A 26,677-nucleotide genomic window follows, 5' to 3' on the forward strand; every position below is an offset into this window, starting at 1 on the left:
TGTTGGGGGTTTGAGTAAACAATGCCAAAATATTAATACCTTTTTTGTAAAAAGACAAAGCGCATCAGTCCTACAGCTTGGTCAAATTCAGATGGAGGACACGTGAAGCACGCTGGTGAACAGCTCTAACTAATGCTGCTGACAAATTTCAGTTTCAATCTTGAACTTAACAATTTTATTCAAGCGAGTCACAAATTCACTAGAATACACAAATTCTAAGTCACAGTCTCTCCAAATACTGCTCAAGTGAAAACAAGAATGCCTCTTCTGCCTTTCCAGAAGAAAAGTCATTTCTGTAAATAAAGACGACTCCCAGTCAGGCTGCTATTCTCATCTATGGCATATCTGCTGGAAAACAACTCTTTCAGCATTAACTAGGGTACATGAAACCCACTTATTTGGGCAAGGGAGGAGTGAACCTTCATCTGAGGATACATGGACTTCTGACCTACCTCTTACATGATGGACGATAGTCACTATATGTTGAGCAAACAGTTCAGAAGGACTTCGTTGAGACTGAGCAGACTGAATATGATGGAAAATCGAACGAAATTCTTGCTCTTTTTTGTTGCTGTGTACAAGGTCACGACACAGCTTGCGTTCCTGAGCCAATATGCCACTTGGACTAGAAAAAGAACAGACCATGTGAAATAGAAGAACAGGGTAAAGGGAAGCAGTTGAAAATGACTAATGTTTCAGAAGTTGGAAGCTGATTACATTTTTTTATGTAGTACTATGAAGGCACCTAAGAACATTCAATAGCATGAGCAGGACGCTTATTTAAACATCTCTAACACACACTGATCTAGGTTACTGTAGTAATTCAGGTCACTTGTTATTCTGTATTTGGAGGGCTGTGCAGGTATTAAACCCTGACATCCTGTGAAACACGAGCCCATTCTTACACCACTAGCTGGCTGTGATCTTTTGCTACTGTTCCTGAATTCTGGATTAACCTCTAACATCCCACAGAGCATATTAACACTTACTGGCTACTGCTGTACAAATGTATTTTCTGGAATAACTTTTCCCTGTCTTAAGATTTCTGGAAGCAATGCTGAAGTGGCTCTCCGAGCTTCCTAGAGTTTCAGTAATGCTATGTCGAGAGTAAGAGTAGTTAAACACACTCCAGAGAATCAAATGCCGTTTAAGCGGCACTGTAACATTACCGTACCACCAAGCTTCTAGCAGCAAGAAGCCAGAGTACCTAACTCTTTCCAGAGCCCAGTGTAGCGTGGAACTTGATGCAGAAGCATTTACGTTCTGAACTAATCTTACATCTAGTCAGAAAAGACTAGGAAACATTGTTTAACATTCATGCTATACTTCACCATCTGCAAACTGGTAACCCCTCTAACCTCCCACCACAAAAAAAGGGTCACACGAGTATTATAATGCCAGAAAAAAAATTAACCTCTATCTCCAAAAAATGCAGATTGTGATGCAGTATTATTTAGCCTTCCTCACACTTGGTAAGCATATGAGATCTCAGGAAGAGAAACAGGAAAACCCCCACTATTTAGACTTCTTAAAACACAGCAAATACTTACCGTGCAAGATCTTCATCAAAGGAATCCATTCGAATATTGACCTGGGCCTCACGAGTAATGGAAAAGGAGGATTTGCCAGGAGCCAGCCCCTCTACTTTGGTGCCTGGTTTCTCCTTTACCTCAGAAGCCTTCCTTGGTGGGGGGGAAGAACTTTTTTCCTGGCTTGATTTGTAAGTGGTCACTCTAAAATTCTTTTCAGGAACAAAACCCCTGTGACCTGGTTCAGCTCTCTTGGATGCTGGTCTCTCTTCTTTTTTTGATCTTTCAGAATAGCTTTCCTCCTCCATTTCATCAGGTTTCCTTTGCTTCTCTTTTCCGGGTGGCAAGAACACCACGCCTTCCCATTTTCCTGGCCTATCCTCCTCTTGACTTTTACTTGAAGTTGCTACGACTTTAGACATAAATTTGGGCTCATCATCAAATTCCGAATCTTTTCGGCCCTTTGCCTTGTCTTTCTTTTCCTGCTCATCTGTTTCCTCTTTGCCATAATGACTTTCCTTGTGGAACTCCGGGACCTTTAGCTTGTCAAAGTCATCCCGGAACTTGTACCGCTTGGGTGACTGGCTGCCGCGGTATCCCTTCTCGGAGTCGGCTTTGGATGCATAGGAGTCAGATTTTGCCTTTCCGTCTGTTGATCCCAACTCAGAGAAATTCCCTTTTTCTTTAGTTTTTTCTTTTTCAACATTTGTTACTTTCTGTTCTTTGTCTTTCCCATTCTCAGTCTTCTGCTCTTCCAGATACCTGTTCATAAAACAGACATTACAGTAGTTCTCTTATTAAAAATCAAAGAGGTTAATACTTCAGTTGAAAGCAGTCAAATTTTAGAGAACACCAAGCTATGCACGTACAAAAAGCTGTCTCTAGGCCCTAAAATAGTTAAAATGCAAAGCAGATTACTCAGCCTGCATTTAGACTTTTAGTTCTCAATAAATTCAGCAAATGTAGAAGAAAATGGATATGCAGAACTGATGAAATGAGGCTTAAGAACAAATAAAAAACAGCTTACCCACAGATTCATTTTAAGGAAAATAGTAACATCTTACCCAATCGCTTTATTTACTTACAAACCTGGTTCAGGAGAACAACACATCAAAACTTTCAAACTGGGCTGTTCTGCTTTAAACAACACACTGGAAATAAAAGCCTCAAAAGCTACTTCAAATTTTGGATGCAAGTTTCATAGGTAAGCTAAATATTTCATGACAGACTGTAAATACAAATAAAAGCAAAAAGGTTAACAGAGGAGAATACTTATTTTGCTGGGAGAAGACAAAACACTTCTAGTGAGAACAACCATTTAGCTAGTTTAAAGCATCAGAACTATGTTTTAAAGCATTCATTAAGCAAAACCCTAGCTTTGAGGAAACAGCAGTAAAGCCCAAGGACATTAGTTCAGTGCTTTGGAAAGCCCAAGCAAGAGTTACAGCTTTTTTTTTGCCTTTTTTTTTTTTTTTTTTAATTTCAGACATCCTTGACAGAGAATCAGTTCAAAACAACTTTAAAAATAATAAAAGATTTTAAAACTTGTGAATGCTACTGTGTCTTTTAAAACAAAGTGTCACCTTCAGGCACGAATCTGCAGTGGACTAACAAAGCAAACAGAAACATGGTAAGTTGATGCCTTTTGTATGGAAGGATGTCTTCATTTTAGTGATGATCTTGGTGCTTTTGTTTCTTGTACTACCCACATACACAGGCAAAAGCATTGCAGCTACACCTGCTTTAGGCTGCTTGCAGCAGGACATGCAGTAAGATTTAATTAAATTTTGCTAATTTATAATATCTAATGCAATTCAAGAATGGATTACTAAAAAAATGCCTTTAACTGAAAAGTAAATAACTTAGCAATGCAAGCTTCCAGTGTGCACTGTTAGGTTGCTAGAAAATCTCATCAGGCACATCTTCACTTCAAGTGTTCACAAGCTATGAACATTTTTGCAGGGAACCTATGCATTCTTTAGAACTATCCAAGTCAGAAAACTAACTCCAACTTCCTACAACACAGGGCCAGGTCTGTATTTTGTTCTATACTTTAGACAGCACCAGGCCTAAACAGCTGGCAGCTTGCTAGCATGGCACCCTGCACACAGTGGGGCCTCATTCCAGCTGGAGCCTGCACACACACCGAGAACCCTCACAGTGCTCATAGAGAGCCCTACACATGCAAGCTGGCTTGTCAAAAAACACTGCAGCACAAGGAAATGCATCACTTGCCTTTTTGAGAAGGCTCCTCCTCCAGGAGCTGTGGTTTCCTCCTTCTGAGATGTACTGTAAATCGAACTGATTGGCGTTGGACTTTTGCACACAGGGCTCTTCCTTGTTGGGCTCAAACCTGCCGACCCATGGTCAAACGGACTCTGATGAGAGCCTGCCTGAAAGGAGGTGCTGCTGCTTTGTAAAGCAGAGCTCATCTGTGATGGGTTGGACAGTGGAGGGCTCGACTTCTGCAATGGACTTGGCCGAGGAGAACGACGCCTCACCACAACTGACTGGAGAGGGCTTTTTAATGCAGGACTGCGTTCCCTTGGGCTAAGTTCAGACACAGAAGCTCTTGACGCTGAACTTGTACCATAGGTGGTTACATCTTGCCATGGTTTTGATCCCTCAGATGCCTTGACGTCTTGAGCCACTGCTCCTGAAAATGGCTGCTCCTTAGACTCATCACCTTGATTATCTCCTGCAGCCTGAGATGACCGGGCATCCTTGGAAGATGACTTTTTCTCCTTTCCAGATTTACGCTTGGAAGACTCAACTCGGCTATGATTTGAGGAAGACCGGGAAGAGGAAGACCTCCTTGACCGATCAGAAGATGACTTATCAGAATTTCTAGAATGACTTCTAGACCTTGGTGAAGGAGACCTTCTCTTGGGTGAACGAGAGCGTGACCTCCCTCTACGAGGGCTATACGCTTGGCGATAATTTTGCCAGTTTGACCTGTAATTCCCATATCCTCCTCGGTTATACTGGCCCCATGGATAAAACCCTCGATTTCGGCCACGAAAATAATACGGTCTCCTGTATCCTCTATTATGACCTCTGAAATCCCGGTTCTGATAGACTCTCGGATGGTTCCTTTCTCTGTTATGAGATGGAGAATATGATCTTGAACGGGACCTAGAACTGATAAAAGAAAAAAAATTACACAAATATTTTAAAGTTTATTCTTCTGTCACAACTTTTTATTCAAAGCCTTATAAAAAGAATTTGAAAAATTAATTTCTAAGCTTTCAAAAGTAATTTCTTTGGTCTACCCTCATCCAGTTGGTGTTACACTTTGCCCTCAATAAATTGCAGTGGCAATAACTTGTATCTGTGATACTGCCAAACAAATATTTGACTTCAGGATCACTGCAGAGACCATGATGAGTACACGTTGCTCTTCATTTTTCTAGGATGAACATGGCTGCTATCCAGCTTCAGAAAAAGTAACATCATCTCAAACTTCCAGCCCTTTACAACTCAAGGTCAAAGTTATACCTCATCTTAGACCTCCTCCACAAAGAAGTATTTCTTTATGTATGTCATGCTACCATTATTCGAACAGATCCAAAATCTTCCCGTTGTGTCCCTCAGTTATCTCATGTGCTTTTGAAATTCTGATAATCAAGATGAAACCCCACTTCTTTGCCAGGTGAGTTAAATAAATTGCTACACCTCAACAGGAGAAGAGCAGTACTGGAGCAAACAGCACACTGCTCTATGGTTTTAAGTTTCAAAACATGCACCCTTTGCCACAATTCAGAAGCTGGAGCTCCAAACAAGCGGGACAGCAGAGGGATGCGCTCGCTCTCCAGCCTGATGCCGCGAGATGGCACTGTTCAGTGTCCCTCTGCTCGCCTCCACGCCATGCAAGAACATTCATACAGGACTGAATCCAAGACAAGCACAAAGCCTGTAAGAATACAGATTTAAGTGGCAAAACATTAAGGGCCAATTGTTCCACAGTCTCTTCCACTAAGTTTTTGGAGCTGCAGTTGTGTAACTGTTTAAAAGCCTCACTGTAGCTCAGGGTTAAATGCCAGCTTTACAGTAAGGGTTTCACAGCTGTTGGAAAAACACAAACTTCTGCTAAGCCTGATATTTTAGCAACTTTGCGTTAGTAAAACAGAGAAAGCATCCAAACTACTAAGTTTAAATAGAAAAGAGATTTTTCCAAATGGCATGTTAGTAAATAATATTCATTGAAACCATTCCCACAGTCCCTTCTGACATTAAGAGAGAGCCAGTCAGCTCTAAAACTCTGACGGGTCATACTCCAATAGACATGTACTTCTTTTACAGACTGGCAATACGCAACTCACTGCTGCCCCCTCTCCGCTCACACCCCAAACTCCCATAAAGTAAGGGAGTACAACGCTGCCGTTAGAATTCCTACAAGATTAGCGTACACCCATGCAGAGACAAACTTTAGTTTTGTTTTTATTTTTTCTACCTATTAAATACATTAGTTTAGCAGGAAACAGTTTACTCATACTATAGTCATTGCTAGCAAACAGTTTAATGATAATTTTAACATATGCTTCATCCTTTACTTCAAACAACCAAAAAACCCACGCAACTTATCTGAGACACTTCCTCATTCGAACAACAACGATGAGACGGAAAAGCACAGAGGCAGATGGCAAGAACCAATTATAACGAGCCCGAGTCAAAAGCACTAAGAACACATATGCTCCCACTTTCAGACAACTGCTGCATTTGTGATCAATTACCAGCAAGGGACCTGTTGTACATGGCTTCCAAAATCTGTTCTATCATTTTAGAGAAGGCTTGCAGCAGGAAAATTTCACTCCAAAAGTTGCAGAGATTATTTACAAGAAATCTTTTTAGAAAAACACAGTAAACGTTATGCAAAAGAAACACTGCCAGTAACAAATCTGCCAACTCTGCCAGCCCCTGTAGCTAGCCAGCTAATACACACTGCTCCAGTTCTAAAGCATCTACCATTTTATAATAGGTAAAAACGAAAAATAAAGTCATAAAGAAAGCAAGAAATATTAGGCAGACTCCAACATGGCAATACAACTTAGAACAAACAGTAAATCTACCAAATGAAGAGTAAAACAATTTGTGGTGTATGCTGAAGTACACAATAATGGACTTTTATGCCAAGATACCACGAGACCTACCTCAGAGAATATCCTAACGCCATACAAGATGACTTGCCTGTACTAACCCCCTCCATTTTGATTCTTTTTTTTTTTAAAAAAAGGAGTTATTTACAAAGCATAAGTAGATTCAGCAGCAGCACAGAGGAAACGATCATGTTTGCACAGGGTGCCTTTGTTTTCAACTGTCAAAGTTCCTTCATAGCCAGGCAGATATTCCCAAACGACCACGTATCTTCCAGCATTCCAGCTTCCTTCTGCAAAGAACTCTGTTTGACTCAAGTCTCCGCCTCTAATTTAGTTTTGTCATGTCCTTCTCTCTCCAACTGTACATATATCAGAGCCTCTGCATTTTAAAAATCTCTTTAATTGTTAACAGTTGCATGTGTTTACAGCCTAATGATTTTCAAAATATGTGTTATTAATTTAAGATTAGTGAAAAAGCAACTGAACATCATTATACCCAATCCAACTGGAATGTCTTTGTCAGATACAAAATGCTTAGCCAAAAGAAAAGGAAAAAACAGATATCCTGATATCCAGGGAAGAGATGAGCCTTTAACTGGCCTGACCAGAAGCAATTCAGGGAGGTAAGAACAACTATTATGCACATTAATGATTTCTCAAAATTAACTGCAGTGAAATTAACTTTATCTACTTTATCAATCCAGAATTATAATTTCTGTTAACTGATTCCTGTATATTGAGGGGCGGGGCAGGGAAACAACAACAAAAATTGCCCCTACCTTTCATAGCAATAATTAAACTGACATTACAACTTGTTTCAATTCATTTTTAGAAAGAGGAGGAAAGCATGCAACGTCCACAAAGGCCCCTCAAGTCTGGGACTGATTAAATTAAAAGCTAAAAAAGCCAAAGATGTTTAACAAAACAAAGGAGCACATTTTGCTATGGACCTTCCCAACTCTTCTTCCCCACTCTAACTACAGAACACGCACTTAAACTCTCTCACAGCAGTAAAGCAAATGTCTGATCAAAAGCATCTCAAAATAATCTCAGGTCAGGATAAAAAGCTATGATTTTTTGCACTTCGTCCTGCTTTGGCAATTTCAACCACCATCATTAACCATGAGTACTTTTAATAATCCACTGTGGACTGTGTCCCTGACAAAGTGAACTATACTAACAAAACCACCTTCTGATTTAACTGTACATTAGAGTACCTGTTAGTATTCACATTAGGGGAAAAAGACCTGCACAGAAAAGGAAAATTATTGTTCACCAAAAACATGCTACAGAGACCAGATTAAGAGCTCAAAAGAAGTATCTCGGCAATGCTGAGAAACAGTCACAATTCAAAACAGTATGGGTTGGCAGGAAACAAGCTAAGACAGGACACTATCTGTCCTAGAATCTAATCAAAGTCTTTCCCTGGAAAAGAATTAAGTGACAAACAGTCTGAACAGGACAGAGAGGAAAAACACACTTACACCCTTTGGCTTCAGAACTGCATGCACTTACCTAAGTCTGCGTTTTCTTGACCGTGAGACCGAACGAGAACGGGAGCGAGACTTGGAGAAGGAGCGTGAGCGTGATCTTGATCCAGACCTCGAACGGGAAGAACGGGATCCAGATTTTGATTTGTTAGTTTTAGACATCTTTGCAAGCACCTGTCAGTTGTACCTGAAGGAAACAGGGAAATAAAAGTATTTGAAAAAATGAAGCCACGCAGCAGATTTGAGAGAACAGGCAACATCTGGCAACCTGACAAACTAGAGTGACATGAAGCTTGATAAGACTGGCAATATGAATGTTTGAAGTGGCTGCCTAATAACAGATGAATGGTGTTGGGCTCAGAATAGAAGGTTTATTTCAGTCTAAGGAAGAAATCAGCAAAAAGAATAAAAGGTTTTCAACCCCGAGTAATTACAAATTTGAGTGCTGCAGTTGAAAGCAGCAAGTTAATGCAAAACCCAGGAACAGGCAGAGGCCATGCCGCTAGCTTAAGCAAGAATACCTTTAAAGAGACAAACCATTTCATTTCAGTCACATCACTATCAACACAGCCAGCTGTCACTGGTTTAAAGAACAATGAAGAAATAAAAAGGCTTACCATCAGAAAAACAAAAACCCCACCCCCCGAAGTCTTCTCTAAATTTTCAGAAGGAATCATGAACAAAAACAATAATCCAAGATACATGAACATAACCCTATTTGCACAGATCTGCCTCGCTATGAACGCTCAGGTTAAATCCTGGACGTACGTGACCTGTCTGCTTGTGCAGTTTATCCAGTTGCTATGATCAGTTACAAGCATGTATCATCCAGTGAGGAGTTCTGTTGCAGCCAAAATAATGTAGTCATCCTTCCAAATATTCACTGAGACAGAAGAGATTACACTGTAGCATTAAATGACTTGAAATAGCTATAATTATGAATTACCTGGGCTATTTTCAGGCATGTATGCAGGTAAAGGTTACAGAGCCCCTTAAAAGATGCTTCAAGGAATACAGTTTGACCACATAATTGTTTCAGTTACACCCTACCTGATCTGTTCTCTTGTAAACATCAACTTTATATCAACAAGCAAGATTTTCTAAAGGATTTTCATCATCTCTTACCTCCAGGGAAATAAAAATATTCAGGACTATTAATTTAAGAGGGGTGAGCATCATATTGTTTACATTTGAAGGTTGGTGCAAATTTTGACAAAATTCAAAATGCTGTATTTCTTTCAGCTGGTCAGACTTTCCTGTCAGTATCCAAAAAAGTCAAATGCATGACACATGGTTTTGCAGCTTCTGACAGGGACTTTCACAAACTTTCCCCTTCATGCTACCAACAACCTCCTTTTGTGACCTCCCTTCCACGAAGGGCTGTGGAAGCAAACCCAGCGTACCAGAGACAGGGAGAGCTCTAGTGCCTTTTCTGTCCAGCCATTACAGCGCTTCCCAACTGCAGTAACTGTTGACCTATTTAATCACGGTATCCAGCCATAAACAAAATTCCTTCTAATTTAAAATTTGATCATGCTGCAAAATATGCTCCAGCATATTTTGCAGCAAAATATTTTGAACCAACAGGGATTCAAAAGAAGCCCTGTTGGTTCCAGTACAGTTCTTAAGGTTAAACGGAAAATGCTTTGGCCCCTGACTTGGCGAGGAGGAAGGGGACTCCGCTCTCTTGCTCCTCACATTAAATTCCCAGTCTCCTTTATTTCCATTCCTAGAAACTGGAGGTTTCGGTAGTGGGCTGGAAAAGGGACTAAGGGCTAGTTTGAATTAAGTGTTTGGATTGTCGAGTATTCCACATTAGCACTTGGTATCAAGATTTGAACTCTGCAATTCCAGGAGGTAGCTGACAAAACTGAGAAGAAAAGCTACTCTCTTTAAACAATCCATAAATTTCATTCACAACAACAAGAAGCAATTTATTTAGCATTTAACAGAATTCTTTAGGAATTTCTACAAGAAATTACATTTTGTCCCCTCAAAGTTAGTAAAATATTGCATATCTCTCACATTACTTACGGAAGCTCAAAATACCCGAGAGCCACAAAGGATCATATAGTAAAAATCTAATCAATGTTTTTAACATATACAGCAGTCTACAAATGCCTGTGACCCCTTAACAATCTGCTCTGTTTAAGTAAGCAGAAATAGGTTGCTGCCCTAGGAGAGAATAAAATAAACACCGTGCAAGTACATGAGATCATGGAGTCCTCGAGAAAACTGAGCATCAATAATTGTTGTGATGGTCCAGAGATTACATACTGTAAGATACTTTAATTTTTTATTTCAATGGCTAAAAAGCAGCTCCAATCATGAAATGAACAAAGAACAAAACCTGAGCATCTGCGAAACAAACGCTCTACAATGTTCACTGCCCACATTCTAGAAGAGGGGAAAAACCAAGATTGCTCTGGGAATTAGGAAAAGGATTGTAAAGACAAAATTTGCATTAACTAAGTATTGCATAAAAGTTATCAATAAGCTTTTCAGCAAAAGTGACTAATGAATAAGAGCCAGGAAAAAAAAAAGGAACTATATTAGTACAACTTTATCCTTTCTTTCACCTACTGATTAAAAATAGAGACATTTGGGTATATAAACACAACTGATCCAGTACTTCTGCTGCTGTATCCATTTTAAGCAAACTCCAGTGGACTGACTTGCAATGTCTTTGCTTTCAGTCACTCTCCAAAGCCAAATTACATATATGGTTACCAAATACTCCAACTACTGCCAGGGCACTTTCAGGAACAGCACCATGCCTGTCACAGGAGCAACTGCTGGGAAAGTGGGTTGTTGTTCATCATGAGAGCTGGCGCTTTCCAGAAACGGGAAGTTGGCTTTTATTTTAAAAATCATATTAGTGTAGTGAAAGGGAAGAATGGGAACATGTGAAGTTGCTATATCAATTCAACTGACATATTTTAATATATTCCACACTAGAAAGTATGTCAGGGAAAAAAGAAAAAAAAAAAATTAATGTTTCCTGTTTTATTAGGAAAAAATAAATCGCACCAGGGTTGAAAAATCAAAAAGCACTACCACTGAAGAAGTAAAGTTCATTCTCATGCATGGTCATTTTTCAGGGAAAGAATGTGTGAAAGGACCATTTATAAATACTTTCTTTTAATTTACTAAATACATCTGTTGAAACAGCAACGTTTCCTAGTCTGTTGGCCAAAACAATCAAAAGTTTAGCATAGTAAATCAAAACATGGAAGAGAAGCAGAAGAAACAAATGGTAATAGGAACTACTAGAAGGTATAAGAAGATTATCTAAATTGCCTCTCAGAATCAGAGAGCTGCTCCCAACTGAATCCTGATGGGCTTTGATACAATAAAATCAGAAAAAAAGCTACATTCTGTAAGAAGATTACAAATATATCCAATCAACTGTGTAATTTCAGGATAGCTCTCTACTAAATGACAACCCTGTAGTTCAAGAACAAGCTACACTTCAACATATTGTCATCTGTAAGTTATCTTTATTTACACTGAACTCCGTACTGCTTGAAACATTTTAATACACTAATATAATTAAAACAGCTTTCTCCACAGCTCTTCTGTGTTGCATCTCTTCTGAAATAAATAATTTTCCAAGAAAAAGCACATGGTTAGAGCTGACTGGCCAAGCAGAGTAAGTGTGGCAGTAACTCTCAGAAAGTCCTGAGACAGCTCCAAAACAGATTTTAAAAATATCACTTGCTTTGAGCTGTTTAAGAGTCATTGTATTTTACTTTGATCCACAGCACTTACTAGCCAAACATTAATTTGGTATGTGTGATGTGTGCCAAAAGCTCTGGTCTTAGAAAGTTTATCTTTGTCAATATTTTTAAAGTTGATTCATTCCTAACATGAGAGGTAACTCCTACTAGAATAGAAACTGAGTTGCTATGCTCTATCAGCACTCAAAAAGTTAAACAAACTAAACACTGGAGTCATTTCAGCTCCCCTGTGTTAACACTGCACTTGTAAACTTATTGTGATATACATTTAGTTGTTCTAAGAATTAATGACTAACTCAGATAAAATGTGTTCAGCTGGTAAGCAAAACACCACTGTTCTGAAATAATCTATTCTTATAAAAGATCCTAAGGATTACTCCGATTTTAGAGAGACACCTGTAAATGAAGCAAAGGCAAACTGTGAAAGCAGCGGTGGCTGCTCACTTACCATTTAGATTTTCCCACTGAACATGCTGCTGTGCCCCCAAAGCACACACATGCATACAGCCTCACGGAGCTCACAGGGGGATGCTGCTTTTCAAAACACTGGAAGGCAAAACCTGCCTGGTCCTGAGTGGGGACTGCACTAGAGGCATTTACACAGTGCTATGGAGACTTGTCATTGGCAGTCTGCCCTGCCAGAGGTCACGTTTCCTTCCTGCTCACAGCTACAGAATTGGCTTCCCATGACGCTAGCTCCACCTCTACCTTGAAAGGGACACAGGTGATCCCTGCTTCCTGAGCCAGGTCTCACCTCCCAGCAGAGACAAGCGTGACTGCACACATCTGGAGGGCATGTGCTCCTGGAAACATTGCCAGGAATTTTCAAAATTGTTTTTTTGGTTTGTCTTTTCTGAAGACCCAATTGTAAGCTGTCCAGCAGATCTTCCCAAGTAGCACAGACTCACATCCAAAAAATATCGGCACTGATCCTGAGTGTGCTGAGTTTAAAAGTTCTGGTAAGGTATTACCCTATTGGAAAACAGACACTTCACAGCCTGTTTATCTGCCATAAAACTACACTGTATAACATACCTCATAATTCAACACACACCAAGTCTGAAGAAACAATTTGTATTTCAAATTAGTTTGCTAAATTAACTCATACCACACAGATTTAAAATTATGCAAGCCAGAGCTGAAATCACTGAAGTTGATCAGTGAAGGACATAATCTAACAGCTAGCTGTTTAGTCTGCTGAAAGTACATGGCCAATGCAAATCATTAAGCATTTTATATTTTTTTAGATTCTTCTTGTAAGAAACATGTACATTTCTGCAGAAAACATGAAAATTTGCAGATTCCCAAGTGCTGTGAGTACCACCAACTCAAAGGTGTAAAGTTCAGTCTTGTTTGAAAATGAGCAACAGCCAAAGCTTCGTTGAACGGTAAGATTCAAACTTGCAAACATCTCTTACTGGAGTACACTGTTTTGAATCCTTCTTCCATAGTTTATGGAAAGTAAAGGCAGAGGGTTTGCTTGAGCTGTGAAAGCCTTTGACAGCAATCAGTAACTCAAGTGAATTTGATTTCTCACAGGAGAACATTGCGATAGTACTTATATCCCCTTCTTGGCATCAAAGATTTCCCACCCTGACCCCAAAGGCATACGCCTGGAACTCTTCACACCCGTTTCTTGTGAAGGAAAGCAGGCAACACAGGCTGATCAGTTCTGCATATAGCTTTAGTAATATTTATACAAGCTACTTCATTCTGGAAGTTCTTGAGCTGCTTTAAGATAACTTTTTTTTGCCACACTACAAACAGTGCCATTCGGAAAGGGAAGACTCTTACAAAGAAGGCTAACAGTAGAGAATGAGTTCTGGTCAAGAACTACAAGACTTTTGCCTTTATAAAACTGTTGCGAATCTTTAACATCTACAAAGAAAAAGCAATAAAAGCTTGGTTTGTAAGGATTTTATCCAAATCGGACCCATACTGTGAATTGTAGGCAACTCAAGTCATCTACCAATTGACAACAAAGGCCAGAGTCAACCCTCTTCGATGTTTAATAGTAACCTTTGTGGACAGTATTCTGCAGAGGTCCGCTTCTACTTCTTAAAGAACTAGAACAAAAACTAACACAGGTGTCTCCGACTGAGGGTATTTCTGTTGATGTGCAGTTTGACCTTAGCAACAAGGCCCATGTAGAAAGTTCCCATCCTGTCAATACAATGAATTGTTCATCTACATTCTAAACTTAATCTCTGTCATGACAGAGGTTACAAATGTTCTGTTTTACAATAAAATTTTTAATGCAGACCAATTCTGTGACCCCATTCACATGAGCCCTACTGACAAATAAGGAGGGTTTTTGAGATGGAGAACCAACAGCCTGGAAGCCTCTCAACTCTCAAAATAAGCGTTTCTTAAAATTTGGAGGCTATTTCAAGAAGCAAAGTTTGCCTTCTCCATTTCTAAATCCTCATGGCAATCCATCATACCACTCAAAGAGGTGAAAACAATGGAAGAGCAAATGCTCCCACTAAGCCACCACAATGGACTTTGCCCGGAAGACAAACTTTTGTCATGAAACAGTGTCAGGAAAGTTAATGTTTTACCTGTTTTAAGTCTCCTGGCAGAACCCAAAAGAACAGCTCAGCTCTGCTCCACAGCAATGAAAAAAACTCACTGTCAAGAGTCTCTTAGTGCTGTACACTTCCGCTAGCTACCAAAGCTTCAGAATTTAATTATGCAGAATAGTTAAGGAGAACTTTTATGGCCCCTGACTGAAATCACTGCAATGCTTCAGCAAAGGAACAAATGGGAGGGGTGAGGGGGAAGAGAATATGGGGGTTTAACAATTTAGATCCGTATGACATTTAATAATCTGGGCAATTAAGGTACATAGGGGAAGCACTCCTTTTCTCCCAAAAGCCACCAGGGTGTAAAACCAAAATCACTCAACGTAGCATTAAAAAAAAAAAAGTAGGTACTACTCCTTCCAGGACATCCAAGATTATTTCATATAAGGGTAAAATAGAACAATTCTGTAAGACAAGCCAATACATTCCAAGACGTGAGGCTGAGTTTTTTCTTCACAACCTGTATAGTCCTTTTAGCACAGCAACATTAACAATGAAAAAAGAATTCAACCGATACAGTTTAACTTGCAGTATGCCCAGGATAGAGGGGATACAAGAAGGTATATTCCAAATCCGAAGACAGGCAGTTTTATCACTTTTGAAGATTTTATTTCCTACTCTGTGCCTACCTGCTCAAGCAGGTTCACACCCTGCACCCTTCAACAGTCAGGTTTCACTGTCTCAGCTTTGTCAACTATGAAATCAGGAAGCAAACCTGAAATGAGAAGAAAATGCATTGAAACATCTTTGTACGTACATTGTTGTACTTACTGCCACCAATGATCCACAGGAGCCTAGCTTACTTAAGCTATCATCCAGTGCTGTACCCAAAATATTCATCATGTCTTAAGTATTTCAACAGAGCGCATACGTTGCAAGAGTTCATCGCCCACTTCACCATGAATTCTTTCATGTACTTTTATGAAGAACATAGTTTCTAGAACGGTTATTCCTGCTTTCAAAATTTTAAGTCTACTTACTCGTTCCTTCCTCCACCTCCCCTGCCCCCCATCCCATCTCCTGTTACATACATACTAATCGCTGTCATTACATCGGTAGAGCCGTATTGAAGTAATTTCTCTCAGCTCATTTGTACGGTCTTACTGGATTCAGGACTAAGTATTTTCCCATATTGTTAAAGAGAATCCACAAGCCAAGAGAAAATTGTTTTCCTGACAAATTCATCCATCAGTATATCGCCGTCTTCAAAGGGTGCCACCAGTCCACTGTGAGCTGTTTTGACAGGTCTACAATTACATTTCAGTATCCTTCCATGCACTGCGAGAGGGGTGTAAGTTTTAAAAAAGAAAACAACAGTAAACACAACCTCATAAATTACTCCGTGTTATTAAACCTCTGATCTAACAGCAGGAAAGTCATTTACTCTGTGTATAACCAAAAATAAACTTGCTTAAAGCTATTAATTTCTTTTGTTTACTTCATTGAAAAAAAGTTTCAAGGCTACTTGAAGATTAGACTTTCTCTGAAATGGCAATGAAGTCCTGTTCTCACCCAAAAGGGAAGGTTGTATTGCAAGGCTTAGTGTTTTCTAAATCATGCTTACCAATTTTTGAAAAAAGCCAAATAAAGAACACCACAGACTTCTTTTTTTATTTTTACTGTTGTCATGTCCATCCATCTAAATGTCCGTGAAAGAAAGAGAGAAATCTTGCCTTTTACCTTACAAAGACCTTTGACGTTCAGCCTTTCAAAAAATTGTCATAACCATTTTTTCTTGCTTTGTGATAAAACACTTGGGTTTTGTTTGTTTTTTCGCCTACTCCCCAAACACCAACATTACCACAAACTTTTGGTACAATCCACTGCACACAGGCGTCATCTGGATTCAAAGGTGGCTGAATTATCTTTCGTAGAAGAATAGTTTTCATATTTAGAGCACTACTACAAAAAAAATGAACCAAGACAACACACAACAAGCAAGAACAGCTAACCTTTCTTCCAGATATGGAAAGCAAAGTAGGAAACGTGCTCAACGCTCTCTGCTGAAGCAGAAATCATAGTCCAGGAGTTTCTTATTCCAGAACACTGTAAAGAACATTTCTATATGCCAAGACATGGGTCAAATGAAGAACATTTCTAGTTTTCACAATGCCTTTTTCCAGGAATTTGTTTCCTATTTCCAACTGGCCTGTATTACTTTATGACTGTCTCTTTCCATCTTCTACTCCGTTCTCTGAAGTCTTTTAAGCAGTACTCATCATTATTTCAGACCTTTCACAGATGTTAAAGCAGAACAGAACCACCATGGCCCTGTACAGAAAAGTCATCTAACAAAATGTAACAGCTGAAATCACTCCATCTCAAGGATGTCACCGAAGATTGCTATACCACGTAGCACCACAATTTGCCAGCTTAGAGAGAAAAACACAGCAGATATGTCCCTACCAAAAGAAGCAGTTTATTTCTTCATATCCATCTATATTACACTGAGCATAAACACTAAGAACATTTGGAAACACGTGAAATGGCTTATGTACATACCTTAGAAGTGTGCACAGTACTACTGCAAAACTCGTTACAGTAGTTTCAGTTTATTACACAGTGTTTACAAAACATTAACTTGCAAGTATTAAATATTTTGTAAAAGCATTTGTAGAAAGCTCTATATAATTGTGGTAGGAAAACAAAAATTTACTTTTTCCTTTCTGGCCAGCATTTAATGAAACTGTTATGGTTTATTTTGCTCTAAGACCCAAAGCAAACAAGATAGCACCTCATTAGAGAAAACATTCCTGCCTGGGCATCTTGTCATCCATTGAGTGTTTGCTAGCACAAACATTCAGTTTGGGAAAAACAGCTGAACTGCTACTTTATTTGCTCACAACAGCCTTTGTTATCAGGGAACAAAAAAAATTAATTCTCCTTCAGCCAGCTCTACAATTTATAATCCTGAGCTCCAAAACGCAAACAAGATTAGTTAATTCTAAAAAATAAAATCCTACAAAACGCCTTACAAAGTGTACTCTGTATAAGGCAACAGCAATCACTACGAAAACAGAACTACATAGTAAAAAAACAGTTTCGTTTCCCATAAAACAAGATTTCAGCATTTGGATACAATACCTGAAAGGCTTACATCAATTTAAACTGTGGCAGCCTTTGTCCTAGCCAAGAAACTGCCTCTTTACAACTTAAAACCCCAGAAGATAAAAATTATTTATCGCTGATTTATTTATTTATTGTTATATCCCAATTTGTACTCTACAAAGATATCGAAGATACTGGAGAATGCTGACATGAACAGAAATGTCAGCACTGTGTTCTTTTTGAAAGCATTGAAAATAAGAAAGTAGCTATTTATAAACTTAAACAATAGTAATCACCTAAATCCAGGCCTAACAGAGGCAGAAAATCTGATCAAGCATTAAAAATCCAGTCCTATACATGATCTTGTAACTCACAACCCTGTAAAAATCACTAGTTCTGTGCATTTTAATTCCCCTGCCTCCCAAAGAAGCAGAGGAGGTAAGTGGCATCTGTAGGTATGTCAGATGACTTGGGTAAGAATACCACTGTTAAGAACTGCCAAGTATTAGTTAAGATACAACGACAAAATAAAATAGGAAAAAGTGTCAAACAAAACACAACAGTAACTAACAACTGTCAGCATCTTTTAAAATTAATTTCAGTATTATCTTGTTTCATTTTAACTATCTACCTACAGAATAAGAGTTGCACTATGTCCAATACCAAATTGCTACTGGAACACCGAATAACAGCGATATGAACAAGTTGGTTAAATAAGCCAAACATGAGCTTCGGGACCAATGTAAAAACACATGTAGAACTGTAATAAATCTGGTCCTTAGTATTTCCTCTCGCACTCAGGCTCAATACACTTACTAAAAGCAGCCTGACACCAGTATCAAATCAGAGCAATCTTTATTTACTAGACAGGTACCTGGCAAAGAATAGAAGAGCTATTTTTTTTTCTGCAGCAAGTGCCCCAAAAGGCTATTTTTCATACCGGCCATTAATTCCCTGGAAAGATCTGCAGTCCACGCAGCACTTCGCACTTGCGCCTGTTGCGGCTGCTGCGGGGATCACAGCACGCTGGCAGCTCATGCAGCGGGACACAGGCAGAGAACACCCCGAAACCCCCCTCCCTTCAACCCAACCATGGTCAGCAGGAAGACACACGACACCTGCTCTTCCCTTGCAGCTCCCAGATCTGTGTTTTATCAAAGAGCAAATCAAAATAACGACCACAGCAGTTTGACTGTCACAAATTCCTACATTAGATTAAAAGTTGAAAATAATATTCCTAAATCAGTTAAGTTTGACAACCATCAATATACTGAAGTGAACTAAAGCTCCTGTTCTAAAAAAGCAGTCCAGAAGCATGACAGATTAACCTTGCTATGCACGACAGCTATGTAAAATCCATTTCCCAGCACGCTTTGTACACAGCAAAATCTCGTGCAGCTGCAGAACTGACTCGAAGTGGAAAAAAGTTGCAGCTATCTACATGTCAGAGCACACTGGAAGTGCCAGCAGTAACGTACAGAATACAGAAAGCACAGGCTGGCGTTGCTAGTTCAGAAATCAAAGTCTAATAATCCCACTTGCTACTTGATTCTTCCTTTTCCAGCTAAGGTTTGGTCTTACACCAAAAATTAAGTATGCTCTTGATAACGGAACACTTAAGGGGAAGAAAAAAGAGCCACCTGCATAACTCCCACTGCCAGCCTGGTGGACTGCAAATTCAAATGCTATTTCTAATCATCCAGTTCAAATTTCATTAGGGTAACAAAAAAGCAGAACAATTCCTCTTTCTAGATCAAGTATCCAGTGTATGTTTTCAGGAGATTAAGGACACAAGTTAAACTAAAGCCTACAACTACACCTACCAACCTCCTCAACAAAAATTTTCTTGGACAAGACTGCTAAAAACAAGAACAAAAACCCCAAACCAAAACAGTGTGTTTTTAACACATGCTTTAACACATGCCAAACACGCTTTGGGGGAAAAAAAGTTCAGATTATTCTGCCATGGCAAGAGAAGCAGTAGTTTGTCAATAGCAGTTCCAATTTCTCTCTAGTCTATATACTTTCAAAATTAAGATTTTCCTTCAAGCATGTTTGGGTTTTCACACCTTTAAATTAATCCCTAAAGAAGTTTAATATTGAGCTCCAGCCTTGGTTTCGGATAATTAGAAGCAGGTTCTATAGAATGGCTGCAAGACTATTGACAGGTTCTTCCAAAAAGGACCGATTCTGCAGATTGCAGTGCTGAACAATCCCTTTCCAAATAATTTGAGCAGCTATAAACACCAATTGGTGACTTCAATTCTGACATGAGTTACTTGGCTAAAAACTATTTTATGTATCTTTGAGCCTAAAAAGTCTTATGTTGTTATTCAGTTTAGTGACAGGGAGCTCAAAGAAAACAAATCCAAGAAAAAGCTGATTAGAAATCTGTATGTTTTTGTTACAAAAGTCAGGCAGCTGGATTTTCTGTTAAATGCAGAAGAAAAACATCCATAGTAAAAAAAAAATGGGGGTGGAGGGAACCTATTTCATCAGCTTTTTGCTTCCAAATCTACAGAACCTGGGAACAGACAAGCAGAAAAATCACATCTTTCTCAAAACCAATGGCTTCCTCACAGTGCAGCCCTACTATTTTGAGCAGTTTTTGGATGTGAACTGAACCCTTGTCAAAACTGTCGGGGGTCTGTGAATCCTTGTGCCTGTACTTTCAGAACCCCCAAGAGAAGCAAGAAACGGTCCAATTTACTTCACGTAAGAAAACTATTCACAAATCAGTTAACCAAAAGAATTCAAATTTGTGCATAATTGAAGTTATTGTGCTACTCCCCCCGCAACAACAGAAGAAAAAACTGTGACCTCCAATGAAGTTTTCAACCTTCTCAGTTCACTGCAGTCTGGAAACCAGCAGACTCTGCACACCAGTATTTCCTTCGTTAGAGTGACCACAATGAGCTTACAAAAATGTGGAAGTTATGCTTCCAAAGAAACAGCAAGTAATGTAAATAACAATTGAATCTGGGGCTCTTCGGAGTATCTTCTGAAACACACAGTACAGTTACAGCCAAAACTGAATCTGTCCTAAAGGATTACTACGCTTCACACATTTAACTTATGAAAATACAAGCTCCAGCAACTTTCATTTGTAAGCTACAAAAAAACCCCTTCAGACATTTATTCTCAAGCCAGCACTTGATTTATCTCTACTTTAACTTGTTTTCCCGTGAGGTAATGAGATTCAAGGAAAAGGATTTCCATGACTTGGTATAACATGAAAAGTTCTTTAAAAAAAATTAAAAAATCATGAAGTTATTGTAAGCACAAGCCATCGGAACAGGCTATCCCTACACTCTGCTAGGCTACGAAACAAAGGTAGATGCTTGTCCACAGAAATCTTGTATGTATGGAATAAGCTTATTCGAACAGACAGTTTTCAGTGCTGTGTTTACATACCTTGTATAAGTCTCCCATCAATTATGTTTCTGAATACTGCTTTATTGGAAGCGATTGAACTCTCACCTAAGTAGAAAAGGGAAAATCAAATTTAAACCAATCAAGATAGTGGCAAATCCTCACATTTTACAAGCATAGGAAAGGATTCTGATTTTAGCCATTCATCCCAGCACCGCTTCCCAGTAAAAAAAGGCTGCCAAAATTACTTAATCTAATCGGACAGTGCATACACAGATCCTTAACTCAGGAAGCCGATCTCATCTGCAGCCCTATAGGAGCAATTAACTGTAATAAATTACACAGATACACAGAGCCTGAAATAATCAGGTACACAACTCCCACAAGAGATCATGTGTACAGCCCTCTGTTAAGGCACAAGTTAACATCATTAATACTGAGCCTAATTCCCTTGAGAACAGAATTTCAGCTTAACACCCCCCACGCCCCCTGAGCCATCACCCTTTTTTTGCTCTCAGAGCAGAGAAACCTCTGGGGTTACCTGCCAAGCTTTCCTTTCTTCCTTTCACTCAACCAAAGGTAAAAGTGAAATGCAGGCAGCAGTGGAAAGGACATACACTGGGTAGCTGTGCAAGCTACAGCACCCCTTGCATTACAGCATGGGCTTTTTTGGATTTTGTACAGCTACCTTACGCTATAAATCACGACAGGCTAAAAATGGCCAGATGACGAATTTAGAGACAAAATCATGAGCAGTCCATTCACTCTTGTATCAAAGGAGTAGCAGCTATGAGCAGGGCTTTGCAAAGAGGCCTCATTCTCATACAACGGGGAGAAATGTACAAAGTATTTTGATATGTGATAGGAAAAAAGGGCACTGACAGAAAACTCTTCCTTGGGTAGGAAACGACACCCTCACCCAAGGACCCAGCACTCCAGCGTTCCTGCAGTGAGGCTGGGTGTCATCTCTGTGTGCCATTATTTTTTTTTTTTATGGACGCGACAGCTTCCGGTTACCATGGAGTGAAACAGCGCAAACACAATTCTCAGCTGGCATGAAATGTAATCCCATGATTTTACTATTCATAGCTCTGACATGATAAAGCTAAATTAAGCAGGAACTCTTAACCTTCTCAAACCTAATAGCAGTGACTACCTCCATCATTTTGCCTCTGCTAATGCTCTATTTCACTGTGAAGAGGAGAAGGATATTTTCCTTTATGGTAAGAAAGACTCCAGACCTACAAACCCAGCCTGTCACCCAGAAACAAAATGGCACCCACTTGTTTGCAGGCACCGCCTTGGCATGACTCCAGCAGGAACAGAGGAGACAAGGTGAGCTCTTGTGCCAAATCTAACACCTTCTCCTCATCTTGGGACCCATTACAGAAACCCACAACGCAGCTTTAAGCCACGCTCCCCGGCTCGCCCAGCAGTGAGTGTTTGCTGAACAACAGTCTACCAGTACCGGAACAGGGGTCAGTTCAAAGCACAAATAAGAGATAGGCTAAGCACAAGGTAAGCCGGCACAACCCCAACGCCTACCATTAGCTGTTTATACAGCCTAGCAGGATTGCCTTGCACAAGCTCCCCAGGGAGCCAGAACAGCTTTTGCAATGAACAACACTATTCCTCTCTCTTTCAATGCCTGTGCCTTAAACTATATGGCTAAATATACAGCAGGAATCCTGCCACACAGAGGAACTCTCTGTACCATCGTAATTCAGAGGAAACCATACGACCCAAAAAACACGTTATTGTACTGGCACATGCAGCCATTAAACACAGCTCAGTATATTGTAAACTTTTCCAGATATGGAAAAAAGTTCAAGGGCTATGTCTCTGCTTAAACAATTAACAAGTTCCGACACGGCAAACTGTCATTTTGCAAAGACAAAGCCAAGTGAGCTAAAAAAAAAAAAAAAAAATAAAAATCAAGCTTCTGGCAAAAGTGCACTATTCTTTTAGAGAGAGCTAGTGATACAACTACAAGGGGAACACCACAGTTTTACAATGAAAAGCATCCTGAAGCTTAAACAGTCCAGCTCCATACTTCCTAGGCCTCTCAAAGCAAGACTTCTTTTACAGTAGAGAAAGTGGGAGCAGGTAAAAACAAAAAATTACATCTGCTGACTTGCATGGATTGTCACCTATTTTACATCCTGGTGTTTTATACATGTAGTGGTTTTGTTTTCTAATAGCAACCACCATGTTAGAAGGTGTTCACCAGCTTTTCTGCAGCATACCAATCTCAAACACCTCACCCGTGAACCCACAGGGCACAGGATGGCTTGACCCAAATGACTATTTTCTTAAATAGTTTACAATGCTTCCTGGCTTAAATACGCTGGGAAAACCAGCAGACAGCTAAATTATATTATCATAAACCTAACAGCAGAACACTCATTTAATTTACAATACACATGACAAAACTTAACTTCTAATTCTGTTTCAACGAAAGTAAAGAAGTTAAGATCAGGGGCACACGGCTGCTCTGAAATCCCAGCATAGAGGGAAACCTCTTTCCGGACAGCACTTACTGAAGCACTAAGAGCAGAACTGTGTTTTCCAGAGATACAGAGCTCGCAGAGACACATGGAATTAGCAAGGAAGGAAAAAAGCAGGAACACACCAGAGCATAACTCAGCAGAAACACAAGCACAACTTCTGCAGACAAAGAATTACACATGGAACGTGGGCATGGATTCATCGCAACACGCACCTGCCACCGCCAACACACGGTCTGTACGGACACACTGCAGGGCAGCGAGATCTGCCACTACTCTAATGTATTTATAGCAAGCACCTCAAAAAGATACCAGGTGGACATTGCTATAGATGCCTCCCTACCATGGTCAGGTTGTTTCTTTACAGTAAATTAGCAGGTAAAAGCTTTCACCTTTTGATCCCCGGATAAAAATGGATGTGAAAATGCAGGCATTTGAGTTAGCAGGCAGCAAGGCCTCCCGCACCCTTGCTGGCAATGGCGCACTGCCCTGCACCTTCCTCCTCCCCACGGGCAGGAGCCCCAGCTGAAGGGGAACAGTGCAACGCTGCAGCCACCCGTTCAGACTCCAGAACTCTGCAAGCCCCCTGTGCTGAGATTGCGTCATTTACAGACCACACTCTCTCACATGTAATCAACACTGATTTTGAAAAGACATCTCGGGACACTAAGGCCTATCTGCTGGAACACTGCCTTGGGAGCAGCATTTTTAACCAGCAATGTCAGTTTCTTAAGGACTTCAGAAGTAACTCTTAAAATTGACTTCTTATACGTGCCCCTCCCTGTTCCTGCTAAAGTACAAACAACTCATTCACAGTAGGGAGGATGCGAAACAAAAATATAAAGCAGGATCCAAAGAAAACTGAGACACAATCACAAGGCCCTAGACTCTACAGAGGATCCTACGTCACAAGAAGGTGCATTTTAGACCGCTCTCTACAGTAACTGCCTTATTTTATCCTCTTACCTGCTGTCAGATTGTGTAACTAATACTGCAGTTCACAAAGTCAGCCATTTCCTCACTCCGTGCTGGGCACCTGCAAAGTGCCAGAGCAAGTACACAGACGAACTACTGAACGCTCCAGGGGAAGGCACTGTTGTGTCTAAATACTCATTTTTTCTGTCTCTACAATATATTCCCTTAAAGGCAACCTGAGAGGCTAAGCTTCAAAACATATCTTTTTAAAGGAATGGAAATCAGGTTATGCAATACAAACCCAAAGAACAGATCTCTTCAGCCACAGCACTTGAGGGCAGCGTCCACACAAAAGGCACATTAAAAACACACCTAAAATGTCACGTTGGCTGTACCATAAACATTGACATAACTACCTGCCTTTGCTACTAGCGGGAAGGAATACTGCAAGAGTCCTTTGCAGAGAGTAACTGGATGATTTAATTGTCTGTGCTCTTTGGAAAGAGCATCCTGAAAACGTCCATTTGCTGACGTGACCCTGCAGCCTCTTACAGACGTGCTCTATGCTGACACTGCCGCAGAAGCAGCAGATAAAGGTTCTTCTCCTTCCACCCATCAGCTATAAGACAACCTATAACGTTTTCCAAACGGTTTTACATATTGTTTATTTCAATGAACAAATCTGTTCTTATGCCACAGCATCAGACACATCACTGTATACTTAAAAAACAAGAACGAGTACCCCACCTCCAGCAAGTCCTGAGGAAATGCTGCTGCACGCACACCACCACCCACCACGGCTATGGAGTCCTCACACACGAGCAAACAGAAGTGAACCTGCGCCTCCTAAGGCTGCTACACGGAGTACTGCTTATTCCAAACTCATCACGTCACCTTCTGGCACATAAACGCACTCAGAAAGCCATTCATGAGGCAATTACAGTGACAATTACCTTGTGGAGACTTTGACATACATTTATAGAAACCTCAAACACATTAATCTCCCCAAAACAACCAGAGTTAGGGAAACAAGCCCTCGTCAGCCTGGTGAAAATGAAGATTCAGGGTTCACACGTGCCTCTGTGCCACCGCAAAGCCCATTCCGCTGCATCACCTGAGGTCCTACCAAACTTCACTTTTAAACAAAAATATGCAGAGCGGGGAACGGGATTGAAAAAATCCATCCTGCCGCACCGAGAAACACACGGTGCTGAGCGCCGGTGCGTGAGCCCTGTGGGAGCTACACACCATCAGGCCTTCAGCTCCAGCTCACGGGGTCACGGCCGCGGCCTGCACAAGCTGCTACCGCTGCAAGCTGCCGCTCCCCCCAGCCCCGCGGGCCCAGCGCCCCCGACCGCCTCCCTCGGGAACACCGGCAGCGCCTCCCGGGCCGCAGCGGGCATGCGGGAGCCCCGGACACAGGCCGTGACCCGGCGAAGGGAGAAAATCTCCGGAGACAGGCCGAAGGCCCGAAGCGGGGGAGGAACCTCCGGGAACGGGGCCCAGAGACCCAGGCGAAAGACGGGAATCCCCAGGAACGGGCTAGGCCGGGACAGGGGGATGAGTCCTCGGGGACAGGCCCGGGCCGGCCCCGACCGGCCACGGGGACGCGAGGAGGCGGCGCGAGGCCTGGCCCGACCCGGCCACGAGGCCCCGCTCAGGCCGGGCCCAGGGCGGCCCCGGGAGCGCCCCGCGCCGCATTCGAGCCCCGCCGGGGGGGCCGCGGGGCCGCGCCCGGCACGTGGCGGCCGCCGGGGGACGGGGGGCAGCGCCGCGCTGAGGCCCGGGGAGGGGGAGCAAGGCCCGGCCGGGGAGGGCGGCGCGGCCGCGGAGGGCCCTCGGTGCGAGGAGGGAGGAGGGAAGGGGAAGAGGAAGAGGCCGGTGGCGGAGGGCCGGGCCAGGCCGGGCCCCGCCGCGTCGGGCCTACCCGCACTCACCGGGCCCCGCTCCGCCCGCGGCCTCCTCAGCAGCCAGGCGCCTCCACCTCCTCCTCACGCACTTCCGCTTCGCGCCCGCCCGCTGCCCGCCCGCGGGGGCTGCCGGGAGCCGCAGTCCGGCCCCCCGCCGCGCTCATTGGCTGGCAGCGCCAGGCGGACTACAGCTCCCAGGGGGCTGGGCGCGGGGGTTTACGTTGTTTCCGCCTCCTCCTCAGCCCGCCCCTGGCGCCACGGGGAGGGCGAGGCTTCCGGCGGGGAGGGGCGGGGCGACGGGTGGGCCCGGCCGGGAAATGGCGGCGGGGGAAGCTGGGCCCTTCGCTGGGCGGTGGCGATGGCGCAGGCTGCCCGCCCGCCCGCCGTCCCTCCCCGGTGTGGGCCGAGCCTCCTCCCGCACCGCCCGTCTTCCCGGTGCTTCCCCCGCCCTGGAGGGGAGCGAGGGCGCAGAGCAGCCGGTCGCT

At 41.8% G+C, this 26,677-nt stretch overlaps 1 protein-coding gene across 3 annotated transcripts in view; it reads right to left on the reverse strand.

Moving 5' to 3' along the window:
* The window catches only part of THRAP3 (thyroid hormone receptor associated protein 3), a 33,672-nt gene extending 7,321 nt beyond the window's left edge, over nt 1-26,351 (reverse strand). For 2 of the 3 annotated variants that reach the window (XM_075522564.1, XM_075522562.1), the window contains exons 1-7: nt 26,220-26,351; nt 20,903-20,968; nt 15,070-15,155; nt 8,141-8,302; nt 3,765-4,670; nt 1,551-2,291; nt 453-625 (exon numbers count right to left, since the gene is read on the reverse strand). In XM_075522564.1, coding sequence (XP_075378679.1) covers nt 453-625; nt 1,551-2,291; nt 3,765-4,670; nt 8,141-8,277 — 1,957 coding nt within the window. In that variant the 5' untranslated portion in view covers nt 8,278-8,302; nt 15,070-15,155; nt 20,903-20,968; nt 26,220-26,351. The remainder of the gene's footprint in view (nt 1-452; nt 626-1,550; nt 2,292-3,764; nt 4,671-8,140; nt 8,303-15,069; nt 15,156-20,902; nt 20,969-26,219) is intronic. The other variant, XM_075522563.1, reaches the window with a different exon arrangement.
* Between the last annotated feature and the right edge of the window lie 326 nt (nt 26,352-26,677).

The sequence above is a fragment of the Mycteria americana genome, chromosome 21 (genome assembly GCF_035582795.1).
Source record: "Mycteria americana isolate JAX WOST 10 ecotype Jacksonville Zoo and Gardens chromosome 21, USCA_MyAme_1.0, whole genome shotgun sequence".
Classification (NCBI taxonomy): domain Eukaryota; kingdom Metazoa; phylum Chordata; class Aves; order Ciconiiformes; family Ciconiidae; genus Mycteria; species Mycteria americana.